General features: G+C 38.7%; 1 protein-coding gene across 1 annotated transcript; it reads right to left on the bottom strand.

Moving 5' to 3' along the window:
• Positions 1-2,962: 2,962 nt before the first annotated feature.
• On the bottom strand, positions 2,963-16,663 carry LOC122648148 (protein PLANT CADMIUM RESISTANCE 10). The gene is made up of 2 exons (XM_043841399.1): positions 16,452-16,663; positions 2,963-3,243 (listed from the first exon to the last, which is right to left on the bottom strand). Exons 1-2 carry the CDS (start codon positions 16,618-16,620, stop codon positions 2,978-2,980), a joined length of 435 nt encoding a protein of 144 aa, XP_043697334.1. The 5' UTR covers positions 16,621-16,663; the 3' UTR covers positions 2,963-2,977.
• Between the last annotated feature and the right edge of the window lie 9,119 nt (positions 16,664-25,782).

Raw genomic sequence — 25,782 nt, 5'->3', positions numbered from 1 at the left:
CTCCAATAACCAAAGACACCTATAGCAATCTATCACACATGCTGATTCCAGCCTCAGTCTCGAGTCTCTAGTTAAATCAAGCTACAAATAATTTCCTACCCTTCATATTGTACTTGGTAGAAAGGAATTTTGAAAATAAGTAAAAGAACTGTTGCAAGTTAAGACGTACCAGTCAGAAATTATCATATTAGCTGTTTACATTGACTTTACAAAGCTAAGAATGCTGAATTATTCAAATCTCCTGGATATAGAACATTACACCCCAACATACAACACAAATGCTTCCATTCATGGTTAATGTGTTCATTCACATCATGGCTCACTATTAAGGGAATGACTGTTAAAATGTATCAATCTTAAAGATCCACGATAAAAATCGGTAATGTACTAAAAGAACTTCCATGGTGAAGTAATATTATGGTATACTTCGCATTGGTCTAATAGAGAACATGGAAAGGTCTGGTATTTGGGGCTCAGTTGCTTCAGCAAGTCAGAACATTTGCTTGGAGACTACTAATATAAAGGTGATTAACCTTGGACAAAAATGAAAAATAAGCTTAATGTTAGCATACATATGTATGAAGGTGAACTCAGACCACATATTTTCGAAGTTTGAGGTAGCCAACATTATGTGGCAATACTTTGAGGGGTTTGGATTGGAGTAAATGAAACCCACCTAGTTGAAAATGACTTTCACCTTATGATGTGGCCAGCACCCTAGCTGAGCTCTAAGGGAAAAATTTTCTGGTGCTTGATACCAATTGCAGTCACGCAGAGAATTTGGAAAGCGAGGATGATCCAAGACACCACACGTCATAGATATGTACAAAATGTTAGTGTCACGGAAGTTAAAGAAGCCTTAAGAAAGATGAACGCAAGCAAGACACCAGACCCAGATGAGATTCCAATAGAAGCATGGAAAACCCTAGGAGGTTGGGGGGTATATTGGTTAACCAATCTGTTTAACAGGATTATGAACACATGGAAGGTGCCAAATGAATGGAGGAGAAACATTGTAGTCCTTGTCCACAAAAATAAAAGTGACATCCAAAACTGCAATAACTATAGAAGCATAAAATTAATGAGTCACACTGACAAAAACTTATGGAGAAGGTTATTGAAGGCTCATTTGAGATGAGAGACTCATATTTCGATGAACCAATTTGGCTTTATGTCAAGTAGATCCATGATAGAAGCTATCTACATATTGAGTAATCTCATGGAAAGATAAAGAGATAGCAAGAAAAATCTCCATATGGTCTTTATTGACTTGGAAAAAGTCTATGACCAAATGCCTAGAGATTTAATCTAGCATTTCTAGTGAAGAGAGGGGTATCAAGTAAGTATGTGGATATAATTAAAGATATGTACGAGGTCATGCTGACTATTGTGATATCTGTGGGAGGTTAGGGCAAGGAATCACAATTACGATTGGGTTACATCAGGGATCAGCCTTAAGCCCTTATCTATTTATGCTTACACTACCTAACCAAGAGCATTCAAGATGAGGTCCCATGGTGTATGCTATTCGTCGATGATATTGTTTTGGTCGTTGAGACAAAAGCAGGGATTAATGCCAAGTTAGAGCTATGGAGATCAAACTTGGAAACAAGAGGCTTTTTAAGATTAGTAGAACGAAGACTGAGTATATGAAGTGTAATTTTAGTCATACTATGATGGATACTAAGATGGAAACAGAGATACCGCAAAGTGATCATTTTAGATATCTGGGGTCAACCATAAATGGAGAAGGTGAAATAAAGGATGATGTTTCACACAGAATTAAATTGGGATGGATGAAGTGGAGGGGCGCGTCTGGAGTGTTGTGTGACCGACGTATTCCTTTAGCGCTTAAAGGAAAGTTCTATAGAACTGTTGTACGGCCGGCTATGATGTATGGGGCAGAATGTTGGGCAGTCAAGAAGTGTCATATTGAGAAGCCATGTGTAGCAGAGATGAGGATGTTAAGATGGATATGCGAAAAAATTAGGAAGGATAAAGTAAGAAAATCATATTAGAACTGACTTGGGAGTTGCCCCGATCAATGACAAAATAAAGTAAGAAATGATCGTATTAGAGCTGACTTGGGAGTTGCCCCGATCAATGACAAACTGGGAAATTTGTTTGAGGTGGTATGATCATGTTCAACGGAGGCCTAGGGATGCCCTTAGCAAGGAGGAGTGATATGATCCCGATAGAAGGAGCTAAAAGAACTAAGGGCAGGCCTAAAATGACCATAGGAGAAATTGTGAGGAAGAACATGCAAAGTTTAGGTCCTATACCAAGTAGCAGACCCCATTTAGCTGAGTTTCTCCTAACTTACTGGGTTGTGCCTCTTTTGTCTTATTTCTATCCTTCATCTTTCATTTTTCTTTTTATCTTCCATCTTTCATTTGACATTTTCCTTTTTTTCTTTTTTCTTTTCTCGTCTCATTTTCCATCCCTCCTTTCACCTTCTCTTCATTCCCTTTTTTTGTTTAGACCTCAGTTTTCCCTACTTTGTTTTATTTGGATCCATGTAGCCGATCCCATTAAATTGGGATAAGGCTGAGTTTGTTGTTGTTGTACTGTTGTAGGATGATCCAAGTCATTGAGAATAAAGAAAGAGACCATGCTATATTGTTGGTGATGAAGGATCACAACAAACACCTTCTGACCTGTGGGTAATGGGTTCTTGTGTTCACACCAGACTTCTTAATAGACATAGAATTCTGAAGAACTTAAGCTTACATTGTAGAGGTGTATATAGGACTGCTTACAAGTAACCGGGAAAAAAAAAAGAGAGCGAGAGAGAGAAGGTAAACAGAACTGGGTAGCTGAGTAGACGTGGGAGTTGACTTTACGTTTATGACCAATAGACAGTTCAATTATGCACAGGTTTAAATGGGATCAAGTGGCATTTCTCAAAAAACTGTGTATGCTTCATATTTTGGCATCTACAAACAGCATAAGTTCAATTTTTATTTTTTTTCACTTTTCATTTGGGAGGGGGGGTGGGTTGAGAACAATTTTGCACCTGCAGATTATACTTTGACCGTAGAGCTCTGCGGTATCCACAAGCATAGCATGCGACTACACATCCTGGTAACCCTAAGAAAATGCCTTCAGTCAACAGGCAACAGAGAGCATTGACAACACCGCACAAAATGAAATGGGTCATGCATGATCCGATCAAAGTCCCAGAACCCAAAAACTCTGCATTCTTTCCAAACAGGAAGCAAGGACAAAAAAGACCAATACAACCTGCATGAAGTTGATAAATAATGATCAGTTGATGAACCATTCCATTGGGCTTACAATGCCCCTAACTTGGAAAACTATGATAAAGGACATCGAAGGGAATAAACATGTATCTGGTTGCATTTAAACTAACTTTTAGATATAGAAGCGTATAATGCCAGGAGTAAGAGTTCGAAAGCTGGATTAAGAGCCTAAGCATCAAACAATCTCTAGATCATTTCTTCAACTTAAAAATAATTAATAGTATATAGGAGTATAATGGACAGAAACATTTTTATCACTAAACCTCCACAGACTATTATTAATTGATTCATCAACTTTATCGATCAATGTCTAATTTCCATAACCATTAACAAACAAAGGCATAGGAATCTAAATTACATAATAAAAGCCATATGAAGAAAGGAGAAAAATAAATTTGGTCTCCCTTCAGATAAAGACCTAATCAAGGAGTCCTAAGACTTGAAGATACTTGACTTTAAACCCCAGTCAAAGGATAGATGCAACAAAACCATGGCTGCTCTTTCCTGGTGACCATTAAGATTAACGTAACTAAATTTCTCTTCAATGACAGTCTAAGTTTGGTCTAAAAATTAATACATTTGGTGAAATAATTCGGTTAAATTTTCCTTTGAAAAAAATGTATATAAAAGTCTGTTATTATACTAAGTAAACAATATATACAAAACCATCAGGCCCAACATCATATAGCGGTCTGGCCCAATGTCATATGGTGGCCAAACCAGAACCAACAGCCTAACTTTAGGTCAAAGTAGCATCAACCTCCCTTTTCTACTCCCCAAGTTAAACAAAGTCAGAGGCAATTGTTAAGGATGTCGATTAGATTTAGTAGTCTGGGGGGTGTTTGGTTTGATTTCTGTCTTATTTATGTTTCTAGTTTATTTTCTATATTAAGGGTAGTTTAGGTATTTACTCTTGTAACGTGTTTTAGTCAATATAAGTAATATTGTCCCCCTCACGATTCAATTAATTAGAATCGTGAGGGAGTTTTCTTGGCTCTCTCTATCGATCTCTCTTCTCCATCTTTCTCTTCTCTTCTCCTCCTCCATCTTCTCCCCTCTTCTTCTCTACTGGTCACGATTGCAGGTCTGCACTCTCACATGGTATCAGAGCAGCAATTCTGATCCACGATCTGCTCCTCTCCTGCGGTTTTGAAGACTTTTCTGTGTTCTCTCTTGTCGTGGTCCACAGCAACCATATGCTGCCTTATATTGCCTGAACCCTAGTCATATTATGATGAAGGACTAGGGTTCCCTGCTGTGCTACTGTTTGGCTGTCTGCAAGTTTGATGGTTGAAGTGTTTTCTACCCCAACCTGAAATCGATTTTCCAAAAAAAATACCGTGGAAATCGATTTTGCTTCTCCTGGATTTTTCTTCTCTCTACATTGGCTGCTGGTCTGGAGTTTCATTCTCTGCTGTTGGTGATTATTTGGCCATGAATTGGTCTCCTTTTTGGCTGCTGCTCTCAAGGTTATTGGGTCCTCTGTTTTTCTGCCCTATTTTGGGTTTTTTTTGGCTGAAATCGATTTGTTTTGGCCTGTCGTATTTGTTGGTGCATCTGTCCAAGCTTTGAGATATCATCTACTTGGTTATCATGGCTGATTCTAAGCCTCCTACAGATCACTTTAATGTTCAGATTACTACCATCAAGTTGAATGGTGCTTCGAACTATCTTCTTTGGTCTCAAGCCTTTGAGGTATATGTTACTGCTCGCCGGAAGATGTCTTACCTTACTATGACTCCTCCAGCCTCTACTGATGATAAATATGAAGATTGGAAGGCTGAGAATGCAACCCTCCTCTGCTGGCTTTGGAATAGCATGGAGCCCTCCATAGCCTCAAACGTGATGTTTCATAAAACTGCCAAGGGTGTTTGGGAAGAACTCAAGGAGAGCTATTCTCAAGACACTAATCTTTCACGGATTTATGATTTGTATGAAAAGTTTTTCTCCTTCACGCAAGAAGGAAAATCGCTTGGCGAATACTACAGCTCTTTGAAGGGCATGTGGGAGGAACTCAATGTGTACCAACCTATATCTACTGATGCTGCTGTGATTAAGGCTCAACGTTCTGATTTTCTTGTTGCTAAGTTCCCCTCTGGGTTAGATTCTGATCTTCAGTCAGTAAAAAGCCAATTATTGACTGGTGAGAAGATCCCGTCTATGAATGAAGCTTAATGTCGCATACAAAGGGTTGTTTCTCCTTCCACGGTCAAATCTGATGCAGCTCCCGTCTCTAAGGATAATTCTGCCCTTTTTACTTCTACTGGAGGGCGTAGTCGTGGTGGTGGTACCCCTTCTCGAGGTGGTCGTGGTTCTGGAACTGGTCGTGGTCGTGGTCGTGGGGATGTTTCTGGTGGTCGAGGGGCTGGTTTGAACCCTACTGGTTCCTCTTCTAGTGATGGTGGTTCTCGATGGTGTTCTCATTGTGGTCGTCCTAACCACACTGTTGAAAAATGCTGGTTGAAACATGGCAAACCACAATGGGCTAGTGAGCAGTTTGCCAATGCCGCAGTCTCTGATGGAGCGGTTGATTCTGTGCATCCTTCTAACACTAATCATGGGTCTCCTACTGATGGTGGTAGTACTTCTAGTGACCTGGTTTCTCAACTGTTACAACGAGTTCAACAACTGGAGGCATCATCATCTTCTACTCCTACAGCTACTCTCGCCCACTCAGGTACTACTGCATGTTTCGCCTCTTCATCCTCTCCATGGGTCATTGACTCCGATGCTTCTTCTCATATGACTGGTAAGCCTAATTTATTTTCCTCTTTTACTCAATCTACTACTTCATCTCGGATTTCCATTGCCAATGGATCTTTTATTCATGTTACTGGTCATGGGGATATCCCCTTATCATCTAATCTCTTTCCTTAACTAATGTTCTTCATGTACCTAGGCTGCCTCTTAATCTTTTGTCTGTTAGTCAGTTAACTAAATCTTTAAATTGCTCTATAACCTTTCATCCATCTCATTGTGTCTTCCAGGATCTCGCAACGAGGACAACAATTGGTGGCGGGCATGAGAAGGGTGGTCTCTATTATTTTGATTTGGCAACTTCTCCAACAGCGGCTGTTACTACTTCTTCTGATGTTTCTCCATTACATTGGCACTATCGGCTAGGACATTCTTCCTTATCTAAGCTGCAACATTTGGTTCCAAGCTGCAAAGCTGTCTCCAGTATTGAGTGTGAAGCTTGTGAGCTTGGCAAGCATCATCGTACTGTTTTTCCTTTGAGTCCAGAGTCTAGGAGTACTGCTTTATTTCAGTTAGTCCATTTTGATATTTGGGGTCCATGTAGGGTCAAGAGTCGATTGGGTTTTCGTTACTTTGTCAATTTTATTAATGATCATTCTCGGATGACATGGTTGTACCTCTTGAAGGATAGATCTGACTTTGTTTTTGTTTTCAAACAATTTTATAATGAAATTCGTATTCAATTTGGTGTTCATTTGAAAATTTTACGTACTGATAATGCTCTGGAACTGGTTCAACATGAGATCTTTTCCTTTTGTTTTGACAATGGCATTTTTCATCAAACTATACACCACAACAAAATGGTGTGGCGGAGCGCAAAAACCCCCATTTGTTAGACATTACTAGATCATTAATGTTTCATATGAATGTTCCTAAACTCTATTGGATTGATGCAGTGTTGACTGCTTGTTTTTTGATTAATCGCATGCCTTCCTCGGTTCTTCATGATCAAATTCCTTTTAATGTTGTTTTTCCGGAGCGGGCTGCTTTCTCTCTTCCTCCTCGTTTTTTTGGTTGTCAATGTTTTGTTCATGTTCTGCGCCCTGGCCTTGATAAATTGTCTCCTAGGGCTATCAAGTATTTGTTTCTTGGTTATTCTCATACCCAGAAGGGGTATCGATGTTTTGATTTTGTTTCTCACCAACACTTTGTCTCCGCTTATGTGACTTTCTTCAAAAATACTCCTTATTTTCCTGGTTCTCCCAGTGATATTGATCTCCCTATTGATACTGGTGTTGTTGGTCCGGTTGTTACTACTGTTCCTCCTCTTCCGTTGGTTGCCAATCCTCTGCATGTCTATCACCGCCGGGCCCAACAGCAGCCGCCACCTGTGCCGCCTCAAAATGTTGTTGCTGCCCCTCTACCGCCACCAACTGATTCCTTGCCTGCGGATCCTCCTTTAGATGCTGATGACCGTCCTATTGCTTTGCGCAAAGGTACTAGTACTTGCACTCAAAATAATTCACTTTACCCATTGGCAAATTATGTTTCAGTTGCTCATCTCCCAACTTCTTATCGTGCTTTTGCTACTACATTACACTCTACCTTTGTTCCCACTTCTTATACCCTTGCTTTGTCTCACCCGAGGTGGAAACATGCTATGGATGTGGAGATGGATGCCTTGATCTCTTGTAAAACTTGGTCATTAGTGGATCTACCACCTGGTAAGGATCTTGTTAAGTGTCGGTAGGTGTATACAGTTAAGTACAATCCAGATGGAACTGTGGAACTCAAGGCCTGTTTGGTTGCGAAAGGGTTTACACAGACCTATGGGGTCGACTATTTTGAGACCTTCTCTCCTGTTGCTCGTTTGAATTATGTTCGTATCATACTTTCCTTGGCTGTCAATCTTGAATGGCCTCTGTTTCAAATGGATGTGAAGAACGCCTTCTTGTATGGTGATCTCCAGGAGGAGGTATATATGGAGCAACCTCCTGGATATGTTGCTCAGGGGGAGGATAGTGTCCGGGTTTGTCACCTTCATAAGGCAATTTATGGACTGAAACAGTCTCCCCGTGCATAGTTTGATAAATTCAGCAGTGTTGTGGCTGGTTATGGGTTTTCTCAGTGCTATTCTGATCACTCTATTTTTGTTAGGCGTCGGGGTTCTAACGTGGTCATTCTTGCAGTATATGTCGATGACATCATTGTTACTGGTAATGATGCTTCTGGAATTGCACAGGTGAAGACTTATTTACATGATAATTTCCAGATCAAAGACTTAGGTTGCCTCAGGTACTTTCTTGGCATTAAGGTTGTTCGCTGCTCTCGAGGTCTTAGCCTATCCTAGAGAAAGTATGTCCTTGATTTACTTGATGAGACAGGGATGTTAGGTTGTAAACCCATTGATACTCCTATGGATCCTCACATCAAGTTTGGTGCTTTTGATGACAAAGAGTTTGGTGACATACATCAGTATCGACGTTTGGTTGGTAAACTTATTTATCTCACAGTTACTCGTCCTGATATCTCATTTGCTATAGGGGTTGTTAGTCAGTTCATGTAGAACCCTAAGCAAGTACATTGGGATGCTGCCTGTCGCATTCTAAGATACCTCAAAAGTGCTCCCGGTAAGGGATTAGTGTATTGTCGCCATGGTCATACCAATGTGGTTGGGTTCTCTGATGCGGATTGGGTTGGTTTTGATGGCGCTAGAAGATCGACCACAGGTTATTGTACTTTCTTTGGAGGAAATTTGGTCACTTGGAAGAGCAAGAAACAGACGACTGTAGCTCGTTCCAGTGCTGAGGCTGAATACAGAGCCATGGCTCATACTGCTGCAGAGTTGATGTGGATTCGTTCATTCCTTATTGAGCTTGGTTATTCCAGTGATCAGCCCATGGAGATGTACTGTGATAACCAAGCTGCTATTTACATTGCCAACAACCTTGTCTTTCATGAACGGACGAAACACATTAAAGTTGATTGTCATTTTGTTCGAGATGCTGTTCAGAAGAAGCTCATTGTCACTCCTTTTGTTCGTTCACAGTTTCAGCTTGGAGATATGTTTACGAAGGCCTTGTTTCGACCTTAGTTCTTGGATGGTTGTTCCAAGCTGGTTCTTGGTGATGTCTACGCTCCAGCTTGAGGGGGAGTGTTAAGGATGTCGATTAGATTTAGTAGTCTGGGGGGTGTTTGGTTTGATTTCTGTCTTATTTATGTTTCTAGTTTATTTTCTATATTAAGGGTAGTTTAGGTATTTACTCGTGTAATGTGTTTTAGTCAATATAAGTATGTCCCCCTCACAATTCAATTAATTAGAATCGTGAGGGAGTTTTCCTGGCTCTCTCTATCGATCTCTCTTCTCCATCTTTCTCTTCTCTTCTCCTTCTTCTCCCCTCTTCTTCTCTATTGGTCAGGATTGCAGGTCTGCACACTCACAGCAATGAAATGAGCCCAATGTAATATCATCCACAACCCCCCCCTTTGCTTCAAAGATAGAAGAACTTTTTTTCCTCTCCAAATCACATATCCATAGCCGTAAAATTCTTTTTTTCCTCCGTTGTTTACCAAATCAAAAGCATTTAAGTGGGAAATGTTCATCATTTGCAATGTACTCAAAATACTCTTCTGTGGTTTTCTCACGAGTTCAGAAAAATCGTTCTTTTATTTTTATTTTGAAAACTTGCATCAATTTGATTTAGGCCAAAACACAGATTTTAAAGCCACAGCTCTCAACATTTTTGTTAGAAATTACCAAAATTCACTGAAATGATCAAAATAGACTGAATTGAGTTGAAAGAGCCAAAATTACAGAAGCACCAAACAATTTCAGTGAGATGACAGATAATTGGTGCCAAAACAAAATGTTAGGGATTTTTTGGGTGAATCGGAACAAATTTTACCACTATAAGCAGAGAACCCATCATGACACCTCTACGTTGAAGCAGATTCATCATCGAAATGGGCTTATTTCTTTAGAAATAAGTCTAGGGTTGGGATATATATACGTTGGGCCTTTGATCCCAAGGGTTTTCTATGTAATAGGCCACTTTAATGGGTCTAAACTAGGGGTACATAGGTTGCATACGGGATTAGCCCAACACTTAGTTTATTTTTCATGTTTAGTGTTTTAAATTGAACCGGTTGAACCACTGGTCCAATTTAAGTGAAATGTTCTTATTGGCTGATAGGGTTTTATATCCTATTGATTACTTAGGAATCTTCTTAGTTTAAGTGTTTTAATTGGTTTTAGGTTTTTTATTCCTACCCTTCCATGATTTAAGTGAGGGAAGTGTTTAGATTGCATTAGGATTTGGCTATTAGCCTTTTATTATAAATATTAAATCGTGGGAGGCTACCCCACAGTTTTTTGAATTAAAAAAAAATCGTGTTTGCTGCCTTTGTTGCTGCTGCTGCTCCTTGAGTGTTCATCCTTGTGGTTCTATCAAGGTGGAAAGGGTAGGTGGATCTCCTACGACTCCTTGCGCCATAACGGCCGAGAGAATCCCTAAAATTGAAAATGGTTCTATCCTTCTATGCTGTCCAAGCTTGCTGCCAGTGGATTCTACTGTAAGTTTGAGACCCAATTCTGTTTCTAAACCCTCTACTTTCCTCCCCCCCTCCAAATCGATTCCCCTTTGTTTTTGTTTGAATTTCATAAACCCTAATCACCCTTAATCCTGTCCAACATTCCTCCCTCATCAGATTTTCATCAGATTTGGACCACAGTTTCCCCTTAGCATCCCCTACACTCGATCCAAAGAACATCCCAAAATTCCCACCCTAAACCCTAGTTTCCCCTACTTTCCTATTTCCAAAACCCGAAACTCTAACCCTAAAATTTTCTGGAATCCTAATTTCCATTTAAACCTAATTAAACCTACTTCAATATCATCCTAAACACCTGCCCAGCTTTACTGTTTATCACAATCTCACAACCCCTTCATCTTAACCCTAGAATTTGACCTAATACTCCAATTCTGCTCTATTGGAACTGCAGAACCAGCAGCCCCTTTGGTCCTTTGTCATTGGATCCTGGATAATTGGCCTCTAGTAGGACCTTTACATATAGAACTACATTATAGGTACTCATTAATGAGGCTGTGGTGATGCATGCTATGACACAGAGGGCATAACGAATCCAGCCCACAAATCAAATTCACACCCCCAAATAGTAAGATCACCCTTAGCAATAACAAGTGTACGACTTCCGACAACTTAAACTCTGAGGCTTCTGTTCAGATAAAGAAGACATAAGAAGAATTGAATCAAACAGGTAAATCACAAGCTATTTCGATGTAGAACTGCGATGAGAGAAATCTCCTTACTGGGTCTAATGAAATTCCAATCAGTTGAAATTTGAAACATAAACAAAACAAGGGGAATCCAAGTCTTGCAGATAGGGTGGAAATTCACCAATGATTTTTCTTCCAAAACCAGAGCCTTTTGAGGATTAGAGATTAGAGATCATCAAACTCATAAACTTTAGGACTTCCCTCAATCTACAAACTCATAAACTCAAGGATTTCCCTCAATCTTGAAGCCAAGAGCTTCGAACTAATCATGTAATTGTTTCAAATGGGATTCATCAACTTATAACCCTTCAGGCTTTCGACTCCATTATGTTTGCAATTAGAGCAATAACAGGGGATTCACTGCCTATTCATGTAATTGTCTTAATAAAGCTCCTTGAAAACCAGTATCAAGTCTTAGTATCCAAGCCCCGAGGTAGATTTGTCTCCTTCAAGTTTACCTACCATCTTCTTGACATCCTCTTCCATAAGGGCCTTTCATATGAATCCTCCCAAAATTCAGAATAAAATGAAAAGTGTAGATATTGCTTGGGCTGAAGTTCAACAGGTTCTTCGTCCAAGTCCTTATGAACAAAACACCATGGTTGGTGATAGCTCCTTGGTCTTCTAACATTTCATCCTCCAATTTGAACTTCTCCAAGTCATCTTTGTGTCCCTTCAAAACTCCTCTCCAAATTTTAACAATTATATCTTGTAAGTAAGCGAGGGCGGGCCTTGGCGCAACGGTAAGGTTGCTCCATTGCGACTTAGAGGTCGTGGGTTCGAGTCTGGAAACAGCCTCTCCGCAAAACGGGGGAAGGCTGCGTAGAACCGCAATGGCGGGAGCCTCGTGCACTGGGTATGCCCTTTTTTATCTTGTAAGCAAGCCCCTTCCCTAGATGAGGAGTTTCTAGACATGTCTAAGTTCTCCACTTATAAGTTATAACTCCCCAAGTTTAAAACATCATGCTCTTCTTTATTGGATCAAGTTTCATAAAATTTCCTACCTGTCCCTATATGACCCTATCTTTTTCTTTTCTCAACAAGATTTTTTTTCCCATTTGAATGTCCAAGCACTACCTTGAAAGGTTACACAACTCTCCATCTGATTTGAGCTTAATTTTCAAGAACTTGCATTTAAATTGCATTATTTCTACCCACTTTCTCCTCTTGAAGTTGTTTAACCATGAGTAAGTAATAGTTTTGCCTGTGCATTTATCAATCTTTAATAGATATAAATAATTAAAAGAAAAGGATTAGTAGTAGATCTATTTTCAAACACTAGATGCAACAAGAAGTTGATCTATATCTTCAATTAACAGTCCTGATCCCTAACACCATTCCCAATCTACAAATAAACTTTGATATATTCAGAACACTTTGGCAGCAAATAGGTGGAAACAAGTTTTTTTCTGCTTTATTTGTTCTATCCATGCATCATCAATAACCCCATATCTATGGTTAGTGTGAATTCTATTTTACCTGCTTCTACCATTTTACAGACTACAGTATGCAACAGTTTGGAGACATAATTTATACACCTCCATCAATTAAAAAATTTCTGTAGGGAACAAGCCTATAAATGATTACAGAAACAAATTCTACTATGTAAGTGATAAAAGCATATGAGCAAAGATATATTCACAGACTTTATCTTGACATACAATATGAACTTAAGTGAATAAATGTGTAGAGAGGACATCCCCCAAGGGAACGAAATCTTCAAGGAATATATTTTTAGCCCAGAACTGAGGAGCGCATCCTATGTGGATTGTGAGGAGTAATGTCCCGGGGAGATGACTGGTGTGGGGGGTCTTTTGGTCTTTGTTTTTCATTTGTGTACATGGGGGCCTTTAAGGAATTGTTTGGTTGGGCCTAGGTTATAGCCCAAAGTAAGCTCCCCCAAGGCTCTTTAGGCTGCCTTTTCCTTGTATACATTTTTTTCTTCCCTCCTTTTGCAATAAGTCAAAAAATAAAGGTTCAGTAGAATAAGCAAGGAGATTTTCCCAGGCATAATATAGTCACAAATATGGAGGAAAGAAGCTTTTAATGACAGTGTGTGGCATTAGATTTTTCTGGAAAAAAGAAAGAGGGAATTATTTGTAAGGAGAAGGTTATTGTATGCAATGGAGAGGTAGTGGCAACTATGGAACCATCTGAACGGAAAGATTTGAGAATTCTATATTAAAATTAAAAAATAATAAAAGCAGAATGCCTAAATGAAATTATGAAAGTGAGTTCCTCTTTCGCTATATCCTCCTATATTCCTTACATCTTAAGAATACTGTGGTGCAACCTGAAGAAGGAAGACGTCAAAATTCTCCAAAACTAGTAAACCTAGTGTAGTTCTCTTTAATTAAGGTTAAAGTAAAGGCAAAACTAGAATTCAGAGCCTCTTGGAGTTAAAGTTAGTTATCTTAAATAAGCAATCTCTTAGTATAATACTGAACAAAGAATCAAAGAATAGGCAAAATAAGAACTACACAAAAACAGAAATTAGAGAAACAAGGAAAATGAAGTGCAGTAGGGCTTCATGAACTAGGCCGTTCAAGAAAGGTTTTATTCTCTCTTATTTAAGGCTGTGCAATTTATGGTTTGAGTTCCTAGAATCTAGAGAAGAACAAAGAAAGGAATCTGTGAAGGGTATAAATCAAGTTAAAGGAAACTAAATTTTAAACAGGAAAGCTAATTAGATATATGCACATACGATGGCAAGAAAAAATACTCAATTCAACATGAAGGGAAGTCCTAGAAACAAAAGGTCAAATTCAAAGATTTAATTAGAATGAAGAGTTTAATAATTCAAGTAAAAGAACACAACCTGATTTGCAGAATTTCAAAGGCAGCAACTAGAAAGCAAAAAACTAGCAATTAACCAGACTACAGAGACAACACGACTTTTCCAAAAGCCAAACAGTCTATTCCCTCTCAAGAAACAGTTAATAATGCATGAGTTGTATTGTATTTTTAAGAATAGAATCATGTTGCTATTGTAAGTTGTGGTATTAGATACCACAGGGGTATACTTGCCATACCCTGCGGTAGTATACTTTGTGGTTTTATTATTTAGTTTTTTTGTAGTTACCGCATGTTGTACAAGAGAAAACTTGTCCTTGTACTTATACTTGTGTATTACCCTATTATATAATGCAATAGGGACTGTCGATAGTTATTACAAAGTATTCTTTTCCGATTGGTAGTCTCCTCTCTTCTTTCTCTTCTCTCTTGCTCTTGGTACTTTTTCTCTTCCTATTTCTCTTCTTCTTCTATCTTATATTTATTGGTTGTTCTAAGCTCTGAAGTTCTAACGGCTATCAAACAAATTTTCTAGATTCAAACACTTAAGAGACAACTTCAACTCTTTGGCTCTTAACATAATTTAATAGAGACTCAGAAATTTAATAGCAACTCAGAAGCGTTAAAGAAATAAAAGAAAATAGCTTTTTATACCAGGAATGGTTGTCTGAATATCATGTGACTCATGTCCAATTTGTTAATTGAGAGAGTATCAGTGGCAACATCCTCCATTGGGCTACGTGAAGTTGAATTTTGATGGAGTGCCAGGTGTATCTTGGACATCCAAGAGTGGAGGAATGAACAGAGATGCTAACATCTGGAAACTTCCTATTTTGGGCTATGTGGTTGAATTTTAATGGGAGCTCATTAGTGCATCTGGGTCCATCCGGAGATGGAGGATTGAACAGAGATGTGGATGGGACGACCCTTAGAATTTACTTAGCTCCTATAGTAGAGGAGGATTCAGCTAGAGCAGAGATTATATTGCTGAGACAGAGAGGGTTTGGACATGGCTATTAGATCTCGATGTACTAATATCTAGCAGAAGTAGATGCTGCAATGCTACAAGATGGATTGCATTTAAGACTTCCCATCTGACCAAGCAAGTGTTTAACTTCACTTAATAGAGAATGTTTCTAAAGACACAATTATTCCATATGAGCTGGCCCAGAAGGCGCAGTGCCACCTAGAGTTTGTTACGAGTATAATAATCCTTTATGAAATCATAGTCTGCAGTTTTCCCTTCCTACTCCCCAGTTGTGGGTTTCTTTTTTTGGTGGTCTTGGGTTCGTTCCTGGCATCACCTCTTTCTTCTTGTTTGTTTTTGTTTTGTAATATACCTATTTTCTTTGCTAATGAAATCATCGTTTATCGGAAAAGAAATATTTATTCCTAATAAACTACCTGTTATGGAGCTAATACATCAGGCCCATTACAACTTAAACCCATGGAACAAATGGCCCAACACATAGAAAATCCACAACCTATTGGGGCTTACTTAAACCCAAAATCTCCTCTCAGATGCCAAACCATGCATCAAAGAATCAAGGTCCTCCCTTATGAGGTGGCAAATAAATATTATAAAGCCTCTTCATATACTCTCTAACATGCAGACCTGCATCATACCAATGAAAATTGCCTGGTCCTGTGAACTTTAAATCCAAGGTCCTTTTTTATTCATTTTATAATTTATTTTATTTATTTGGGCACAACAAGGTCAAATTAAGTTGTGCACCTTAAAACCTAGTAATCTTTTTTTTTATGTATTCTTGATAAGTCAGAAAGTCTTAATAGAAGAGAAAAGCAGCACCTCTGTCAAGGATTCAAAACTTGAATTGGTCCGGGGACCATGGATTCCAATCCGGATTAGCCAAAATCAGCCGCTTCACTCAAAAAACTGAGATCAAGAGAAGGGGTTGCAGATCTCCTTACATCTCAGGTTTTTGAAGTTTTGGGCTCCAGTATCTTGTGGATCTAGCAAAAAGGTAAGTCTTCTTGAATTTCTGCATTTTCGGCAGCCAAATGAAGGAGTAAATGGCCCAAACCCCTTTCCTTGGTCGATTCAGTTTGTCCTAGAAGAATTGGTCATAATTGGGACCGGCCTCCATGGATTCCAATCTGAATTGGCCGATTCACCCGTGCCGATTCGGATTTTTTATACCATGGCTGTTATACTCTGTAGGGCCCCAAGAAAGAAGTCTACACAAACCAAATGAAAGATAACAATTAAGCAATCTCCACCTCTCTCCTAATGTTAGCAAGAGTTGTATAAAAAGATCTTTTTTACAAACAAAAGATAATTGAAGCAAATCTTTCATTGGATTTTTCTAAATATCCAAGATGCACCTTTCATATTTTTGGTTCTGATAAATCAAGGGTCACAAGGCAGAAAGTGGCATACAGCTCTGCATATCATCACAGCAAGCACAGATCCCAGAAGACCACTGTGCAGGATTCTCGCTTGTATGACGAGGAGGAAGTTCATCATTCTGCGGAAAAATCTCTGCTTCTGTATCTGACCGACTCAATGGAATGTAGACTGGTGGTACATAACTTCCCTGACTTTTCATTTTCTTCTGGGGAAGGGGAGAAAGAAAAAGATCAAAAACAAAAAAATCAAACGTCAACATTCTAGCTCCAGCAGGGCAAAACCAATTTACAGCTCAATCAAGCATCCAATAAAAATTTTAAAGAAAGTGTACAAAAATTAATAGCTGCACAGGGATAGAGACAGTAAAATTAAGATTAGGTGGAGAGCATCATGCAGTTTTGGAAAATTGCATCCGGACAACATAGCTTATAGTGTAGGTGGGTCTCAAACAGCATAAAGATGATTGTGAACTTATTTGGTGATATTTTGATTGTGGTGGTAGTTTTGTGCATATGTTTCTTTGATTGCGAAGTGAGAGAAAGAGGGAATTAGGTGCCCTAGCATGCAAAATAATAAAAAAATCCTTTTTCGAGGACGGTAATTAGTACGTATCTGGTGATGGGGACTGAGTTAGAAAATATGAGTACCATTTCATTTGATGGCTAGATTCCTCTATGTGTTTTATGGACCCTTTGATCTTTTGGCTAGAAGCTGAGACCAATTTGTTTGTGGCAAGGCATGAAAGTGAATGAAAAAAAAAAAAAAAAGAGATAAACAAGAAAGGAAAGTGAAGTTCCTTGGAACTAGACAGGGCACTGGTGCCTCAGGAAGCGGGGTGACTTGTTCGAAATTCCCTGGAAGGAAACTTCTAAAAAAAACTCTAGCATCAATGTCTCAATGTCTTTATAGATATATGTAAAAAGCGAAGCTACCAAGTACTTGGGTGTCTGGTGTATTCTCCGCCATGTCATTCAGGGAACAATAGTGGAGTAGAAATAGAGTTCACTGTTTGAAGAGAAAGAAAAGTTATTGCCTTAATGCCTAAAAGGAAAGTATGGTCAAAAATGCTCAAAGCCTGAGTCTTTGGTTCCATCGATGCTATGAGTGGTTTACCTAAAGGTGAGTAGTGTTCAGAAGATATGAGGAGATCCCTTAATCCTGATGCATGCTTATTGCTTGAATTGATGTGGGGTAATAAAGTTCAAGTGTGGGGGAATCTTTGGCTCCTTGATCTTTAGTTGAGCACTTTTAGATATTGTGTGCACCATCCTACCTATGCCATAATTAAAATTTGCAACATTTTTTTGACTTATTGAATTTTGGGTATACATTCACTGCAAACACCAACAAGACAAAACTCGTCCACTAGGGGTAACCTAGGGGTTTAAAGGCTTGTTGCACATGCTAAGTGCAACCGTGATTCCTACAAAAGTGAGTTAGGATTTTTGCATTTTAGGATAGTTTTTGTTTTGTTTACTTGAGGACAAGCAAAGTTCAAGTGTGGGGGAATCTGATGAGCACATTTATGTGTGAAATCTTAGGGCATAAAACATGCATTTTACCACATTGAACAGAGTTACTTGGGTGCTTTTCTGTATTTTTCAGGTTTTAGGTCATTTTATGCTACTTTGGACTATCGAGTGTCATATCTTCAAATTGACACGTAAAGTGGTCCAGTTTCTTTTCATGGTTGTAAAGAGGACGAAATTTTGAGCAAGATGGACGTGATGCATTAAAAGTACACATTCGTTTAGGCCATCATGCAAGCGATTATTCTTCTTGGGCCAGAAAAGAATAATGAGCTAGAAGTGAACCAAGATGAAGCCCAGGCCGGTCTGTGATTTTTTCAAGGCCCCATTTAGCATCAAAGAGGATAATTATGATCAAGGGTTGAGATTTCATCAAGCACAAGACCCTTTCTGCATTTTTTTATTGCTTGAAGAGAGAGAATAGCTGCCAACTACACATTGGGGCCCCACCTTTCATGTTTTCTTTAAAGCACCCCATGCTCCATGTTTTTTGAAGGGCAGGATGGGAAGAAGTTTCATTAAAACAACAAAGGACAAAGGAGGAATTTCACTCTAAATTAGAAGTTTAACCCTAAAGTGGGCAGCAAGCAAAAAATCGGCCAAGGGAAGGCTTGTGCAAGTTTGAGAGGAGAAATAGTAGGAGAGATAGGAGAGGAGAAAAAAATAAAAAATAAAAAAAGAGAAAAAAATACTCTCTCCCACACGTTTTTCCTCCCACTCTCTCTCTCTCTCTCTCATCCCTCTTTCCTATTTTCTCTCCCCTCTAATTATCTCCCTCTCCACGTTTTCTCTCATCTACTTTCCTTTTTTTTGCTATTATTTTATTTTATCTCCTAAACCCTTCCACGGTTCCCATCTCCCCTATTTTATCTCCCACTCTCTCTCTCTCATCCCTCTTTCCTATTTTATCTCCTTAACCCTTCCACGGTTCCCATCTCCCCTATTTTATCTCCCCTCAAGTCTCTCTTTAATTTCTCTCCCAATCCTTCTCCCACGGTTTTCACCTTTTTCTCTCTCCTTGTCCATGCTTCCAACTCTCTCCCAACCTCTCTTTCCTCTCCTATTTTCTCTCTTCACCACACATGTTGGCCGAATTTGGAAGATCCACAAGGAGAAGATGCTCATGTTCTTTGGGGCTGCCTATTCTTGGAATGTCTCTACACACAAGATTGAAGATTACCTGATGCCTAATTTTTAGGATTTTTATTTTTATTTCGTTCCTTTTTTTTTTTTTTTAAATAGAAATTAGGATTGAGGAGGAGGGGCCCACTCAAAAACGTGGAAGCTCCCCGCCCCCCCTCTTCTCTCTTCCTTTTCCTTCCCCTATAAATACATAAGGGGTTGGGGCTGTTCAAGTGTTCATTGCTACGAGAATTTTAGTCTTCTTCTTATTTTTGGCTTCTAGTTTTCTAGCTTTGCTTTTGTGAATTTTATTTCAATGGTTGTAATTCCTTTTTATGCAAGTTTAATTCAAGGAGTGTTCTTCAATTATGGTTGTAATTTCTTCAATATCTAATTTCTAGTTTTTGTTTTAAGCTTTCTGGTTCTAGGTTTCTAATTCTTGTGAGAGGACTTAGAGATTTGGAAGAGGAAGTCATGCAAATTAATTCAAGCAAAGTAGGTTTCGTCAACAACATACATCTAATGCTCATTCAATACGTTTAATTCAAGGCGTTTAATTCATCTTTGCTTACCGGCGTATGCCTTTTGGGCTTTGCAATGTCCCTGCTACATTCCAAAGGTGCATGATGAGTATCTTTTCTGATATGGTAGAGCACTTCCTAGAGGTGTTTATGGATGATTTTTCTATTCACGGCTCTACTTTTTCTAATTGCATGCACCATCTTTCCTTAGTCCTTAAGAGATGCATAGAAAAGAACTTGATCTTAAACTGGGAGAAGTGCCACTTCATGGTGAAACAGGGTATAGTTCTTGGTCACATTGTATCTAAAGATGGGATTAAAGTTGATAAATCTAAGGTGGACCTTATTGTCAATCTACCACCACCCAAGAGTGTGAAGGATATTAGATCTTTTCTGGGTCATGCTGGATTCTTTAGAAGATTCATCAAGGACTTTAGCCAGATAGGCAGACCTCTAACTTCCTTGTTGGCAAAGGACTGCGCCTTTGATTTCTCCCCTGAGTATCATAAGAGCTTTGAGCAAATAAAAAGAGTTGACCTCAGCACCTATTATTCAAGCTCCGAAATGGACAGTGCCATTCAAGCTTATATGTGATGCCTCTGATTTTGCTATAGGGGCTGTTCTTGGACAGAGAGTCAATAAACTGCCCCATGTCATTTATTATGCCAGTAGGACTCTAGATGATGCACAGCTTAATTACACCACTACTAAAAAAGAATTTCTAGCTGTTGTATTTGCATTAGAGAAGTTCAGGCCCCACTTGATAGGCTCACATGTGATTGTGTACACTGACCATGCAGCTATCAAATATCTTGTGCAGAAGAAGGATGTCAAGGCTCGCCTCATTAGGTGGGTCCTCTTGTTGCAAGAATTTAATCTTGAAATTAGGGATAAGAAAGGTAGTGAAAATTTGGTTACAGACCATCTATCCCGGCTGCCAAATTCCTTAACTGATGATTCTCCAATCAACGGGAACTTTCCTGATGAGTATCTGATGGCAATGTCTAGTGAACCTTGGTTCCTTAACATTGTTAATTATCTGAATTAAACGTATTGATACTCCCTTCTACCAAACTTGAATTAAACGTATTGAATGAGTATTGGATGGATGTTGTTGATGAAGCCTACTTTACTTGAATTAATTTGCATGTCTTCCTCTTCCAAATCTCTAAGTCCTCTCACAAGAATTATAAACCTAGAACTAGAAAACTTAAAACAAAAACTAGAAACTAGATATTAAAGAAATTACAACCATAATTGAAGAACACTCCTTAAATTAAACTTACATAAAAAGGAATTACAACCATTGAAATAAAATTCATAAAAGCAAAGCTAGAAAACTAGAAGCCAAAAGTAAGAAGAAGACTAAAATTCTCTTAGTAATGAACACTTGAACAGCCCCAACCCCTTATGTATTTATAAGGGAATGAGAAGGAAGAGAGAAGAGGGGGGGAAGCTTCCACGTTTTTTAGTGGGCCCCTTCTCCTCAATCCTAATTTCTATTTAAAAATAAAAAATAAGGAAAGAAACAAAAATCAAAATCCTAAAAATTAGGCACCAGGTAATCTTCAATCTTGTGTTTAGAGACCTTCCAAGAATAAGCAGCCCCAAGGAACATGCACATCTTCTCCTTTTGGGTCTTCCAAATTTGGCTAATATGTATGGTGAAGAGATAAAATAGGAGAGGAAAGAGACATTGGGAGAGAGTTGGAAGCGTGGGCAAGGAGAGAGAAAAAGGTGAAAACCGTGGGAGAGGGATTGGGAGCGAAATTAAAGAGAGAGACTTGGGAGATAAAATAGGGGAGATGGGAACTGTGGAAGGGTTTAGGAGATAAAATAGGAAAGAGGGATGAGAGAGAGAGAGTGGGAGATAAAATAGGGGAGATGGGAACCGTAAGAGGGTTTAGGAGATAAAATAAAATAATAGAAAAAAAAAAGGAAAGTAGATGAGAGAAAACGTGGAGAGGGAGATAAATAGAGGGGAGAGAAAATAGGAAAGAGGGATGAGAGAGAGAGAGAGGGAGGAAAAACGTATGGGAGAGAGGATTTTTTTCTCTTTTTTTTATTTTATTTTTTTCTCCTCTCCTATCTCTCCTACTATTTCTCCTCTCAAACTTGCGCAAGCCTTCCCTTGGCCAATTTTTTGCTTACTGCCCAATTTAGAGTTAAACTTCTAATTTAGAGTGAAATTACTCCTTTGTCCTTGGTTGTTTTAATGGAACTTCTTCCCATCCTACCCTTCAAAAAACGTGGAGCATGGGGTGCTCTAAAGAAAACGTTAAAGGTGGGGCCCTCATGTGTAGTTGGCAGCTATTCTCTCTCTTCAAGCAATAAAAAAACGCAGAAGGGGTCTTGTGCTTGATGAAATCTCAACCCTTGATCATAATTATCCTTTGATGCTAAATGTGGCCCTGGAAAAATCGCAGACTAGCCTGGGCTTCATCTTGGTTCACTTCTAGCCCATTATTCTTTTCTGGCCCGAAAAGAATAATCGCTTGCATGATGGCCTAAACGAATGTGTACTTTTAATGCATCACGTCCATCTTGCTCAAAATTTTGTCCTCTTCGCAACCATGAAAAGAAACTGGACCACTTTACATGTCAATTTGAAGATACGGCACCCGATAGTCCAGAGTAGCATGAAATGACCTAAAACCTGAAAATACAGAAAAACACCTGAGTAACTCTGTTCAATGTGGTAAAATGCATGCTTTATGCCCTAAGATTTCACACATAAATGTGCTCATCAATGATCTTGTGCTCTGCTCTTTGAAATTGTTCTCAAATGTACATATCACATAACAAGATTTTCATCACTAACCCCTTTGTCAATGGCAAGTCTCTTCTGATTTGATGAACTCAGGGTACAAATTAGAAGTCTTTCCAAATAGGTTCCATGACCAGCTTAGATATCATACTCGTTAGTCATTACCCTTGTGTTGTGACGTTGATGATTTCAGACTGCGACTTAGCTGTACCTTTCCACTCTACCTCATTGTGATGGTCTGCATTCTTAATTAGGAGCTGATATTTAGCCTGGATTGTGATGATCAACTTATTCTGATCCCACCACCAGTTGAATTCTCTCAAAATCAGTTTTTGATGCGCAATCATCCCTAAGCACATGTTGATTTGTTCACCAAAACATCTTCAATGAAATTGCTTTGAGGCCGCCCCAAGAGTATCAGCCAATGTCCAGGCCTAAGTGATGCAATCCGGGATTCGAGAAACCCTGATTCGGATCGCTATGGAACTACCCAAGTGTACAATACCCAAAAGTTGAAAAATAATGGCAATTATGTAAATATGTCAAGGTTTACAAGGGGAGTGGCAGAGCTGTGATTAAGTAGAATCTTAAAGAGCAGCTTGGTAGTTAAATAGGGGAATGGATAGGAATGGAATTGGGAATTAAAGAGTGAGGGTAGACTAGGCAATGACCAAAAAATATGTATAGAACAGAATTTAAGAGGGAGTCATTCTGGGAAAGGGGTGTTATGGTGACATAAAAAAAACATATTCAACAGATCATTTCCTACCTTTGAATGAAAACAGAAAACCAGCGGTAGAAGTGTAGAACCACTTCATTCAAAGTGAGAAAACTCACTGGTTAGGCCTCGGAATGGTCTGAAATTTCTGGAAAAGGTATGTAGGTCAACAACCTATTGATTCCAACTGAAGTCAATTCAGAAATCCACCAAGAATCGAATGCTTAGTTCTGAAATAAGAGTTGCCGGTAGAAGCAAAACCAGCACCAAGAAATGGTTCGATTCTCCCAATCCTCTTGGTCTCAAACTGGATATGTTGAGTTGCACACGGACTGGGTATCCTACACCCAGATTCTTAGGACGAATAGGCAAGGTTAAGAGAGATCAATACAAATATTTGAGAACTGTAATACCATTGAACAGGAAACAATAGTAGGAACAGACAATTAAAAGAAGGGGAGGGGTAAGAGAAGGTAATAACAGGAGGGAAAGAAAAGAAGAATCAACAAGGAAGGAGATGCAAGAGAAGAAGTATCAAAAGACTCACCAAAGGACTTTAAAGAAGGAAGAAGGAAGGAGGAATATGAGAGAGAAAAACAAGATGGCCAGCAGGCCCATGCTACACCACAACAAACTCAAACCAATTCTTCAATTCATTCAATCCATCCATAGCAGAGAGGTTACAACCATATACATAAAAATAAGAACTCCAATAAAAATAGTGTAACAGAATTGAATGCGTAAACCAAAGAACCGAAGAAGAGAAGATGGGAGAAACAGGGGAACTGCTTAGGACAAAAACCAATTCCTGCAGTTCTCCCAAAGCCCTTTATTTATAGTGCAGTAGAGTTACAAAGAAAGGATTCCTAATGCTACTAGGAATCAGAACTAAATTACAACTTGGAAACAAAGCTAAGACAAATTAGGGGACTGACTCTAATTACAGTAGAATACCTAAATAGAAATCTCAATTATCTTCCTATTCTAATCGAGTTACATAATTAATACTTCCCCTCAAGTTGGAGTATACATATATTAAAAGAAGGCTCCAGCTTGGACCAATAAGAATAGATATTAAAAGCCGCATTAATCTTGAGCATAAATAGTAGTAGTAGACACCAGTGAGCACAAGGAGAATTTCATTCAGATAGCGGTATCAACTCAAGCACACAAATTATCAGCAGCTTCAGTAGATAATAACCGTCGGGTTGAATAAATCCAATCAACAACGAGCAAAATAGGCGGTAGTGAACACTAAACACTAACCGCAATCCACAATATCATATCAGCAACAGCAATATCAAAAGCACTTCACAAAAAAGGCTAGTAGTAGATAGCACTTCACAAAAAATGTTAGTAGTAGGTAACACTTCACAAAGAAAGCTAGTAGTAGGTAGTCATCTTCTCAAAGAAAGATAAAGTGTAGCATCCAATGGCTACATCAAAAGCACTTCTCAAAGAAGGCTAGTAAGTAGTATTCTGCTCAAACAAAGGTAGATATAGAGCCCCAAATAGAGGTCTCAGATAAAAACTCCAATGATAAATAAGCAATATAGGTTACTGCGGACCAGACAACATCAGGTTGTTGTAGACCAGATAAACAGATAGGTAGTATACGTTACTACAAACAAGATAGGCAGTATAGGTTACTACGGACCAAACAACATCAGGTTGTTGTAAACCAAATAAATATGAATTGTTGTTGAATACCATCTTCACAGATAAAATTGTTGTCGAGGACACAAACAAATAAATAAAAGTAATCTCCAGATAAAAATAGTCTTGAGCTGATGACTTGAGCTGATAAGAGAATAATAATCTTCAATCTCCCGCTCACATGTAGCATTATACGTGGACCAATAATGACCACCAATAATCAGCATCTCAAAGGATGAGCATCACAAAAAAAAATTCCAATAATCAAGAGTAGCATTGCAACAAGGTCACGATAATCTCCAATTCACCCCTTCACAGCTTCACGGTAGAAATTATCGCCATGCAAATAAGATTCCCAATAAATAATTTTCAATCTCCCCTCATGGTAGAGCAAGTAATCTCCATGCAAATACCAATCTTCAAAAAATTTCAAATCCCAAACTAATGCGATCGAGGACCCACCAAAGCATTACTATGACATATATGTAAGCCCAATCGCAATTCTGTAATTAATTCATGCAATCCCCAAGTAATGCGGAAACCAGATCAAAATACCCAATTGGGTTCGATGTAGATCCACCCAAGCACAATAGGCAATTGCAAGGGTTAATGGTAGAACCGTAATTAACCAAAATGTCAAGGGGGCTTGATAGGTAACACGTTGCAATCTAGTAAAGAATGGATGTGGTACGACCATAATGAAGTTAAATTCAATTAAAAGTTCAATCCAAGAACAAAGGGTAAACTTGGAATGATAAAACACTTCTCTCATACTCTCTAATGAATGTTTTGATCATAACAATCACATGAAAGAACACTAATGTTTTGCTTAAGTATTTGAAGAAGACAGAATTGCCGAGCTCCAAGTAAAGAGTAGCTCAAGACAAGTCTTCAAGAAAAAGTACCGTGCAAAGAATGAGAAGAATCATAAAAAGTCTACATTGAAGAAACAAGTGTCGAAGAATATATCTCTTGAAGAACTCAAGCAAAGAAAACTTGAATCTCTGGAAGACGTTCGTATGCACTTAGGATCACTCAATGCATGTTG

The sequence above is a fragment of the Telopea speciosissima genome, unplaced genomic scaffold, assembly GCF_018873765.1.
Source record: "Telopea speciosissima isolate NSW1024214 ecotype Mountain lineage unplaced genomic scaffold, Tspe_v1 Tspe_v1.0511, whole genome shotgun sequence".
In the NCBI taxonomy this organism is placed as follows: domain Eukaryota; kingdom Viridiplantae; phylum Streptophyta; class Magnoliopsida; order Proteales; family Proteaceae; genus Telopea; species Telopea speciosissima.
The sequence above is the reverse complement of the archived record's forward strand: the minus strand, read 5'-3'. Positions and strand labels throughout refer to the sequence as shown.